An 11,409-nucleotide genomic window follows, 5' to 3' on the forward strand; every position below is an offset into this window, starting at 1 on the left:
GGACAGAGGGAGGCCCTGGCTCTGAGGAGGGGCACTGCAGCTCCTTTAAAAAAAACTACGGGTGCTCTCGTGGGACCTAAATGTTGGGGCCCTGATCTTCTGGCCCAGCCTGGTTTCTCTAACCCTGCCTGGCTGATCAGGGCAGGACCGAGGCCATGAGCCATCACCACCACGTCCACTCGCTCACTACACAGCCCGTGTGGACACTCATGGGCCACTCACACAGCAACTCCTGGGCCCTTAACTGAATCACCCAGAACGGAGACTGCTCATGCACTTGGTATCGGGGGGAAAAGGCAGGCAGAGGCAGCGCGGGGGGGGCCTGGGCAGCTGCTGTGTCACTAGCTGACCCACGGGCCTGGCACACAGAGGCGGGTGTTACCTCGGGCCCCGGGGAAAGGCCTACCTGAGAGTCACCAGCACGGCCAGGGCTACATGATCACTCAACAGGTGGTGCTCTCAGGAAGAAGAGAAATAAAGAATCCCACTAACCACATAGGTAAGAGGAGTCAATAACTTTCCATGCATTTCCAGAAATACTTGCTTGCCACTTGTCTCAAAACAGAAAACCATAAAAAGTATTTCTAAAATTGTAGAGTACCTAACTCAAAGCCTTGCTTGGGGTGAGCCTGCCTTCCAGTTTATGCTGGTTGTCCTGACATAATTATTTGGTGCTCTCCCTGCCCTCCCCTCTCCCCCCCCGCCGCCCCGCTATTCTCAGAAACGTAGAGGAGGAACCAGCCACCCTCATATTCCTGAATTGTGAGTGGTTAGGACTAATTTCATTAAAATCTATCGTCTCCAAAATCAGCTCCAGATGAAAGAAAGAGCTCTCCAGCAGGTAAAAAGACACAGGACAACGGTAACTCGGTAAGTGGCACCAGGCTCTGCTTTGGCCTTGACCTTGAGAGTCGTGAGGGGTGTGCCATCATCCAGGACACAAATGACAAGGTCAGCCTCTAACAACCCAAATGCTGACATGCCGTCTGGCTGCTCCCAGGCACACACGGCGCCAGCTGCCTGTGCCACAAGGAATCGGGCACAAGGAGACCAGGTCAGAAAGAGCTCGGTGACCCTGGACAGGTCAACAATGCCTGGTGGCAGCCGTGTCCCGGGGTCTCTCGGGGCCGTGGAAAGGACCCGTGCCACCAAGACGCACAGGCAGGAGAGATTTTTTTTAAGGTGAAGACAGCATTTTATTTATTTATTTAGTCACTCAACTTTTATTTATTTATTTTTCCTGGACCCTGGTTTGTCAGATACGCACTTTGATTTGCTTTTCCAACAGAAACATCAGGTTTGAGCCAATCACATGTGACTGTCACAGGGTATTTCTTTGCACACACATACATGTGTGCACACACAAGTGGACGCACACACCCCGATTCTGGAGGAGGCTGCAAGGTGACAGCCCACCCGGGAGCCAGACTCCTCCATCTCCTGCGCTGGGACCAGGGCAGGCTCCTCACCCCCGCTGTGGTCGGTTTCCTCTGCCCAAACCAGGGACAACGCGCAGCCTCAGAGGACGAGGCTGAGTCACTGTGGAGCGCCCGAAGGACTCACTGCCCCAGAGCTAAGAGGTGCAACCTCCCACCAGCAGGCGTCTGGCTCCGGAGTGGACTCTGTCTGCCCGCTGGGATGTTTAACAAGCAGAACAGACCGGACAAGGGGGTCAAACCACCCCCTCTGTCCTCCCCACGCACAGCCAGCTCGCCAGCACAATTCCTCACTAACGCTGGGTTCCTGCGTGCAGCCAAGAGGCCCTCGGCCCCACGGCGAGGCTCCCACCTACCGTGGACACCGGAGCAGGCCTGCTTCAGCATGGGCTTGTCCATCTTCTTGGCGTAAAAGGCCGCGTACCACACGCGCAGCTCGGTGCCAGGGGGGATATCCCTCGAGGTGGTGAAGTACACGTCGTTGCCGTGCTGGTAGGCCGTCAGGTTCTGGTGCTCGGGCTCCACCGCCGGCCGCACCAGCATCATCCAGTTGCAGTCGTCCTCGTTGGAGGTGTCAAAGCACACGGGGTGCCCATCCTTCTGGAACACCTGAGGGGAGCACGCCCGCCAGGGGCCGAGGAGGATCCTGTTACCCACCCGTCTGCGTGTCAGCGTGTGTGTGTGGGGGCGGGCGCTAAGCAGTCTAGACGGTTCTACTGTGGAGGACAGGATACATGAAGCTCTGTACTGGTCCTGTTTAGGAGTTTACAGTAGCTACGAGGGTCTTACACAGGTCAGGCTGGTCATAGGCAATAGACAGCGGGGGACACAGTGAAAGATCCAGGTGTCATAGGGAGACCCGAGTTCTACGCCTGGCCCAGGTGGGGACTGGAACATCAGCGCCACGGGGACACTTGAGTTCTATGCACGGCCCAGCTGGAAACGGGAACACCTGATGTTGAGCTGTGGTCTAGGTGGGTACCTGGGTAGTTCTATTAGTGGCCCAGGTGGCACAGGTACTGAGGTACACTCCTAGGCCAAGGGCATACTGAGTATAACCTGAGGTACACTCCTAGGCCAAGGGCGTACTGAGTATAGCCTGAGGTACACTCCTAGGCCAAGGGCGTACTGAGTATAGCCTGAGGTACACTCCTAGGCCAAGGGCGTACTGAGTATAACCTGAGGTACACTCCTAGGCCAAGGGCGTACTGAGTATAACCTGAGGTACACTCCTAGGCCAAGGGCGTACTGAGTATAACCTGAGGAACACTCCTAGGCCAAGGGCGTACTGAGTATAACCTGAGGAACACTCCTAGGCCAAGGGCGTACTGAGTATAACCTGATGTACACTCCTAGGCCAAGGGCGTACTGAGTATAACCTGAGGTACACTCCTAGGCCAAGGGCGTACTGAGTATAACCTGAGGAACACTCCTAGGCCAAGGGCATACTGAGTATTACCTGAGGTACACTCCTAGGCCAAGGGCGTACTGAGTATTACCTGAGGAACACTCCTAGGCCAAGGGCGTACTGAGTATAGCCTGAGGTACACTCCTAGGCCAAGGGCGTACTGAGTATAGCCTGAGGTACACTCCTAGGCCAAGGGCGTACTGAGTATTACCTGATGTACACTCCTAGGCCAAGGGCGTACTGAGTATAGCCTGAGGAACACTCCTAGGCCAAGGGCATACTGAGTATTACCTGAGGAACACTCCTAGGCCAAGGGCATACTGAGTATTACCTGAGGTACACTCCTAGGCCAAGGACGTACTGAGTATTACCTGAGGTACACTCCTAGGCCAAGGACGTACTGAGTATAACCTGAGGTACACTCCTAGGCCAAGGGCGTACTGAGTATAGCCTGAGGAACACTCCTAGGCCAAGGGCGTACTGAGTATAACCTGAGGTACACTCCTAGGCCAAGGGCGTACTGAGTATAACCTGAGGTACACTCCTAGGCCAAGGGCGTACTGAGTATAACCTGAGGAACACTCCTAGGCCAAGGGCATACTGAGTATTACCTGAGGTACACTCCTAGGCCAAGGGCGTACTGAGTATTACCTGAGGAACACTCCTAGGCCAAGGGCGTACTGAGTATAGCCTGAGGTACACTCCTAGGCCAAGGGCGTACTGAGTATAGCCTGAGGTACACTCCTAGGCCAAGGGCGTACTGAGTATAGCCTGAGGAACACTCCTAGGCCAAGGGCATACTGAGTATTACCTGAGGAACACTCCTAGGCCAAGGGCATACTGAGTATTACCTGAGGTACACTCCTAGGCCAAGGGCATACTGAGTATTACCTGAGGTACACTCCTAGGCCAAGGGCGTACTGAGTATTACCTGAGGTACACTCCTAGGCCAAGGGCGTACTGAGTATAGCCTGAGGTACACTCCTAGGCCAAGGGCGTACTGAGTATAGCCTGAGGAACACTCCTAGGCCAAGGACGTACTGAGTATAACCTGAGGTACACTCCTAGGCCAAGGGCGTACTGAGTATAACCTGAGGTACACTCCTAGGCCAAGGGCGTACTGAGTATAACCTGAGGTACACTCCTAGGCCAAGGGCGTACTGAGTATAACCTGAGGTACACTCCTAGGCCAAGGGCGTACTGAGTATTACCTGATGTACACTCCTAGGCCAAGGGCGTACTGAGTATAACCTGATGTACACTCCTAGGCCAAGGGCGTACTGAGTATAACCTGAGGTACACTCCTAGGCCAAGGGCGCACTGAGTATAGCCTGAGGAACACTCCTAGGCCAAGGGCATACTGAGTATTACCTGAGGAACACTCCTAGGCCAAGGGCGTACTGAGTATAACCTGAGGTACACTCCTAGGCCAAGGGCATACTGAGTATAGCCTGAGGTACACTCCTAGGCCAAGGGCATACTGAGTATAACCTGAGGCACACTCCTAGGCCAAGGGCATACTGAGTATTACCTGATGTACACTCCTAGGCCAAGGGCATACTGAGTATTACCTGATGTACACTCCTAGGCCAAGGGCGTACTGAGTATAACCTGAGGTACACTCCTAGGCCAAGGGCGTACTGAGTATAACCTGAGGTACACTCCTAAGCCAAGAGTTACCAGGAGACATGAGGTCTCTCATGACCGAGCTGGGAAGCGGGACGTCTGAAGTCTACTCCTGGAGTGGGCAAAGAACATCCGAGTCCTTCTTTTGGCCTAGGTAGCATGAGGACACCTGAGTTCCATTCCTTGTTCAAGTGTCATCAGAACAGCTGAGTTCCATTCCTAGCACATGTCATTGAACTCTACGCCCTGTCCAGGCATCGTCGGGACACCTGAGTTCTAAATATGTCCTCGCTGGGAATTAGAATGCCTGAGCTCCACTCCTGGCCCAGGTGGGAACTGGGACACCTGCGCTCTACACCTGGTTCAGGTGTCGTTGGGACACCTGAGTTCTCCCCACGGCCCGGTTAGGAACTGGGATGCTGGAGTTCTACTCCTGGCCCAGGTGTCACTGGGATATCTGAGCTCTCTACCTGGTCCAGTGCCGCTGACTCACCTGAGTTGTATGCACGGCTCAGCTGGGAACTGGGACACCTGAATTCTAAACCTGGTCCAGGTGTGCCTGGGCACCTGAGTCCCACACGTGGCCCAGGTGGGAACGGGATGCTAGGCTGTACTCATGGTCCGATGGGCATCGGGACACGTGAGCTCTCCTGGCTCTATCACAGGGTGCTCAGCGACCTTAGCCAAGTCCCTCGGTTTTCAAAGGGGGTGCCCTCAGCTGCAAACCAGCACTGTTCCTTGTGGGTTAAAGGCAGGCAGGGAGCAGGCAGAGAGAATTGAATATTCTGAAGTTCAAAGTAACCACACAAGTACAGGGGTTCCTGTCCCCTATTTCCTGATGCCTATGACTTCTTCCCTGGAGGAAGGAGTCTCTCCCCTCTCCTGAGCGTTTCCTGTAGGGGCTGGAGGCCCCTCTGAGGATGAAGCCCTCGGACACTAGAGGGGAGGGCAGAAGGGCCACCAGGTGCCCAGTGACCCCACCTGGTGTGGAGTGCGCTCCCAGGGGGCCCGGCCCCCCTCCGGTGGCATAAAGCGCTCCAGGCACACAGGTGCCAATCTGAGCCTGTACTGAGAACAGCTCGGGTCAGACACAGACCTTCCGACGGGAGTCACTGAAAGAAACCAAGACGGGCACGAAGGACTTGTTCAAAGGGGCTTGGCCGCGGAGACCGTGTATCGTGTGGCCCGGGTCCCCTGCAGGATAGCTGCCGACAGCCTCGCTTTCTCTCCTTTCCCTCTTTTCTTGTGAACATCACGTGCCTTTCCCTTCCCCCGTTGTGCTGAAATCTGCCTCGTAAGGTCCATTGTCCAAGCCCCAAACCTGAGGTCATCTCCTTCATCTCTGGCCCGAAAGGTGGATCTCTGCTAAGGGTCCGTGAGGAAAGTCCTCTGTGGTGAACTGCGGCCCCGGCGCCCTGCTCCTCCCGTCTGTTCACAGGCCTGCTGGGGGCGGTGCCAGGCTGGGCCCAGGGACAGAGCCACGAACAGCGCGCGGGCCCCCGGCCTGCTGGAGCCCCCACGGGCCTTATCTCCCCTGCTAAGCCCTCCCTGTGACTTCCATTTCGTTTTCTCTTTCACATAAAAGCTGTCCTATAAGTGCCGGCTTCTGAGAGCTGCCACGCTTCGTGCCCGTGTCTCCTCGCTGCCTCAACAAGACGCCTTCCTTCACAGAGAGCTGGGCAAGCACATGCGCTGGCCTCGGTGTGACGGCAGCTAGTCCGACACCCCACTGCGACACGTGGCAGAACTGTCACCTCCCACGGCTGCCACGCCCACCTGGGTGGGAACAGAAGCGGTGGCAGCGTTGGGGGCACCTCCCGCAGACACCTCAAACACACGCTCTTCGGTGTGTGTGAGGCTGGAAATCACAGGAACAGCCTTTTGTTGGAAACGGCAGAACGTTCCCAGGACGTCCGTGAGCCACGGGCACTGCGTGGCTGTGCGGCCCCCTCGCACGGAGGACGGTCACACAGCACGGGCCCCCCGCCCCGCGGCACCGCCTTTACCTTCAGCGGGAACGCGGATTCCTTCTCCCACTTGGCGACTCTCCTCGACTCAAAGGGACCGAACTGCGTTCGCTTGACGAGCTGCGTTACAGCAAACACGCCTTCGGCTCCGTCTTCTAGTCGTCTGATTTCCAAGTTGGAAGGAAGGGAGGACCTACACATGGAACAAAGTAAGTCCTTGTGCCGGCCAGTGTGGCTCAGTGGTGGAGCACTGACCTGTGAACCAGGAGGTCACAGTTCGATTCCTGGTGAGGGCACAGGCCCAGGTTGCGGGTTCAATCCCCAGTGTGGGGCGTGCAGGAGGCAGCCCATCAATGCTTCTCTCTCATCATTAATGTTTCTATCTCTCTCTTCCTCTCTGAAATCAATAAAAAGATATTTTTAAAAAAACACAAAATAAACCTAGTCCCTGAGCGCCATCGGCGGGGGCAGCCACTCGCACCAGGACACAGACGGTTACAAGAGATGAAAAGCTGGCTCTCACGGACCACCAGGGCACACGATGGAGGGCCACTTACTGAAGGACGGTTACAATCCCGTCCACCAGAGACAGAGCCAACACTCCGGGGCTCCAGGGGCGGGGTGTGACGGGCCAGCAGGGACGGCGCAGACGGCTCTCACTAGCGAAGCACAGTCCAGGGAGAGAGGACTACGGCAGCTTCGGGAGGAAGTGCCCGTGGAAAGTCCACGAGAAAGACAGAAAGAGCCACGCATTCCAAAGGCCAGAGGAGGCTTCCGGCTGGGCTGAACCGCCAGTTTCGTGGAGGGTGCGGGCTCTTTAAGGAAACCAGGAGAAGGTCAAGGGGTGCTGGAGGAGAGGGCACGTGGGCTGGGACTCCAGCACCAGCCACAGCATCAGCGAGCCGGAGGAACCGGACGGAGGGTCCCACTGCGGGACAGACAGCTCCCCGTGGAGTTTTGTGGGCACAGACAGCCGCTGCAGGTTTGGGGGAGCGCTGATCCAATCTCTATTTAGGCAAGAATATTAATCTCTTTGTTTTGAGAAGGTAACTCACAGTGAGGAAAAGAAAATAAAGAAAGAGGCTGGGAAACCAGTTGGGAGGCTTCTAGAAACAGCACCGATAAGATGAGGACAGTGCCTCCATGTGCCGGCACCGGACCGTGGACAGTGAGCACAGTGATCTCATAGGGACTGCTATTCCGTTCTATCTACAGATGAGGCAACGGAGGTGCAGAGAGAAGGCCTCGTCCAAGTTCAAAGAGCTGCCACGTGTCACTCAGCCTTTGCTCCGCCCCCAGTGACATGGCTCCCACGGGGACACACGGCATGGCAGGGCCACCGAGCCTCCTGACTGGATCTGCAGGTGCTTTTCCAGAAGCTGCCATGGCTCTGCCTTGCGACCTGCACTCACTACTGCCTCTACCCCACCCCACCTTGCCCACAGTGGGCACCTGACGGTAGATGGCGGCCTACATTCGGGCCACGGGGAAACGATGCGAAGAGACCTACAACTTGGCCATCGCTCCTCAACCCATAAACCAACCCAACCGATCCGTTCTTCCATGGACTGTCTGGGTCTCAGTGTGGCTGCTCAGAACCATGAACGAGACACACATTCCCTCTGAAGCTTGACACATGTCTCGGCTCCTCCTGGCGACACGCCACTCAGTTCACAGGGGGATGGAAATCACAGGTGCCCCTGGGAGCCCCTGGGAGCGGAGGACGGTCCTTCTCCCTACAAGTCAGTCCCCGCCTTCATGCAGACGTGAGACCGCCAGGCCTTCCACACAGCCAGGCCCTCCCCGCAGCCAGGCCCTCCCCACAGCCTGGCCCTCCCCTCAGCCAGGCCCTCCCCGCAGCCAGGCCCTCCCCACAGCCAGGCCCTCCCCACAGCCAGGCCCTCCCTGCACTCAGGCCCTCCCCACAGCCAGGCCCTCCCCACAGCCAGGCCCTCCCCTCAGCCAGGCCCTCCCCGCAGCCAGGCCCTCCCCGCAGCCAGGCCCTCCCCGCAGCCAGGCCCTCCCCACAGCCAGGCCCTCCCCACAGCCAGGCTCTCCCTGCACCCAGGCCCTCCCCGCAGCCAGGCCCTCACTGCACCCAGGCCCTCCCCACAGCCAGACCCTCCCTGCACCCAGGCCCTCCCTGCACCCAGGTCCTCCCTGCACCCAGGCCTTCCCAGCAGCCAGGCTCTCCCTGCACTCAGGCCCTCCCTGCACCCACGCCCTCCCCTCAGCCAGGCCCTCCCCACAGCCAGGCCCTCCCCGCACCCAGGCCCTCCCCGCAGCCAGGCCCTCCCCACAGCCAGGCCCTCCCTTCAGCCAGGCCCTCCCCGCACCCAGGCCCTCCCCGCACCCAGGCCCTCCCTGCACCCAGGCCCTCCCCGCACCCAGGCCCTCCCCGCACCCAGGCCCTCCCTGCACCCAGGCCCTCCCCGCACCCAGGCCCTCCCCGCAGTTGACACGCAGACAACCCTGTCAGACAGGCAGCACTGCAAACACAGTCCGAGGCGCTCACTCACCTGGCCCTGCTTAGCACAAAGGAGTCTTTGACCATGACCACCGGGCCCAGCTCCGGACATTCCGAGTCGTGGTACTGGCTGCAGTCCTCACACCCTGCAAACAGACAGCCAGCGTCACCAGGAGGACACTGCTCGGCTCTGAGCCCGATGGGGGTGACCTAAGTGCTCCCCACAAACAAAACAGTGCAAACACAGGACGTGCCCAAGGAGAAGGCTCAGCTCAATGGCACACGAGTCCCCTCTGTGGTGACGAAGAGTGAGAGCTTCCCAAGGAATGACAATAAACGAAGTCACCAAGTTCACCTTTTACCATCAATCTACCGCATCGTAAGCCCCTTTCTATGCCCTTGGGTTACTTTGCTGCATCTGCCGCCGCCCCCTGCACTGTGCGCTTTGCTGGGAGTTTAGAAAGATGAGCCTGCTGGAACTACACCCGGCAACACGTGTCTCGTGTAATAAATCGTGTTTTTCAAAGCAAGTAAAGTCATCTCAACTGAAAAAGACACAGCTCTTCTGTCTGATAAAGACCAAATGTGGACGTGGCTTTGCCCGGACAGCCGGCGCCACAGCAGCCACACCGGGGCCCAGGCCACTCACAGATGAACATGATCTCCTCGCTGCCATCCTCAGCCATCGCCGACACCTGTCAGGGCACAAGAGCGAGAGAGCGTCATTAATGACGGGCTTTTTGCTAAAGGCCGCCTCGCGCTGGGCTTTAAGGCACATGCAGGGGGTGGGGGGTCCCCTTTATGGTGGGATGGGGCTGGGGCCTTGAAATGTGTTCTCACCCAAAATAATGTTGTTTTTAATAAAAGCAATTGAGTTGAATGGCCTCTATGAGGAAGTCTTCATGAATTCACACTTTCGTCTTTTTATATTAGCTGTGTTTCCACTGGTAAAATAAATATATCATTTTTTAAAAGCCACTTTTCACACTGTCACTTTTTTTCCTTCCTCACTGGTCTGTGACTTCCCCCGGGGCAACTGCCGCTGGGGGCCTGCGACCCAGGGAGCACTCGGTTCTCCTGGGACTAAAGCAACCGTGACCTCGTGCAGGGGGGCGCCCCTGTCAGATCCGGTCACTTCTGTCCCCTAGTCATCCTCCAGGCACAGAGGCAGCTGGGCTCAGACCCCCCACATATTTCAGGGGGACCTGCACGTGTTAATTCCAGAGCCCGATTCCTGACCGAGAGAATGGAACGGGAAGGCTCACCTCGTGCCGCTGTGGGGAGCAGGCAGTGCGATGCACCTGCACCAACAATGCCCCTCACCAGGGACGCCCTTCTCCCCACCCCTCCTCCCGGACAAGCCAACCCGGCGCACCTTCCTGCACCCTCCTGTCCGAGCCCCGCTGCCGTGTACCCCTTTTGGAAAGGTGCAGCCTGGCACTGCCTGAAAGCGATTCCACAAGCCCCCTCGCCAGGAGCTTGAAGAATGAAACAGACAAGGCAAAGTCCAAAGGAACACTCGGATCTGCCCAACACGCTTTCCGTCGGCAGAGAACAGAACTTCCCTGCGGCCGAGGGAATGAACAAGGGGACAAGGCAGGGAGATGGGGCTGCCCATTCGCCCTAAAATGAAATAACCAGGGTGTACTTTTTCCCAGCAGCCTCCGCGACCTCCCTGGGCCACGCCCCACCTTCTCCCACCGGGAAGGTGGCTCTTCCTGCTCTATCTACCCTGGCTGGCCCCCACTTTCCACACTGCACCGGGGTTCTTCTAGAACATGAGCCCAATCATGTTACTTGCCAACCCGAAGCTTAACGGCATCCCAGTGTTCCTGGGACCAAACCCAAACCCCCAGCCTCCTGTGCCCACCTCCCCCTCACTGGCCCTCTCGGCCACCACGGCCTTGTTTTATTTAGTCCCCAGCTCCTTCCTGCCTCCAGGCCTCCCACTCGCTGCCCCCTGTGCCTGGACCCTCTCCCCATGGCTGCCGCTGGCTGACTTCGTGTAACTGTCACTTCTTTGGGGAGTCTTTCTGATCCCAATTAGGGCCCTTGTAACACTTCCTGAAAGCGCCCTCCAAGTTCCCTTCCCCAGTTCTCACCGCTGGATCATCAATGTGTGTGCTGTTTATCTAGTGGCTCTCCCCTCACCGGACCTGGAGGGCCACCAGGCGGGAACCAGCAGCAGCGGCTCAGCACCTGCGTGGCCAGGCCCGGGGCGGAGTGCTAGCGGACTGGCCACCTCTTCCACACGCCAGCCCTCACGCACTCTGGACACGGCCCTCCGCGCACAGCAGGGCCCTCACGCACTCTGTACACGGCCCTCCGCGCACAGCGGGGCCCCCACGCACTCTGTACACGGCCCTCCGCGTACAGCAGGGCCCAGATAGCTGCTGACTGGACCGTCAGATAACGAAGAGCTGGTCGAAAAGTTTCAAATACTTCATTTGTACAATGTATGCCACGAGGTTAGAAGTTTGGTTAGATTAGCAGTGAGATCTGGAA

General features: G+C 57.7%; 1 protein-coding gene across 1 annotated transcript in view; it reads right to left on the reverse strand.

The window, feature by feature from the left end:
* The window catches only part of PRDM15 (PR/SET domain 15), a 37,535-nt gene extending 27,942 nt beyond the window's left edge, over positions 1-9,593 (reverse strand). Inside the window, exons 1-4 of the mRNA XM_054710796.1 lie at positions 9,554-9,593; positions 8,957-9,050; positions 6,477-6,630; positions 1,793-2,045 (exon numbers count right to left, since the gene is read on the reverse strand). Coding sequence (XP_054566771.1) covers positions 1,793-2,045; positions 6,477-6,630; positions 8,957-9,050; positions 9,554-9,590 — 538 coding nt within the window. The 5' untranslated portion in view covers positions 9,591-9,593. The remainder of the gene's footprint in view (positions 1-1,792; positions 2,046-6,476; positions 6,631-8,956; positions 9,051-9,553) is intronic.
* Positions 9,594-11,409: the final 1,816 nt, after the last annotated feature.

This window comes from Eptesicus fuscus, chromosome 3, assembly GCF_027574615.1.
Source record: "Eptesicus fuscus isolate TK198812 chromosome 3, DD_ASM_mEF_20220401, whole genome shotgun sequence".
Lineage (NCBI taxonomy): Eukaryota > Metazoa > Chordata > Mammalia > Chiroptera > Vespertilionidae > Eptesicus > Eptesicus fuscus.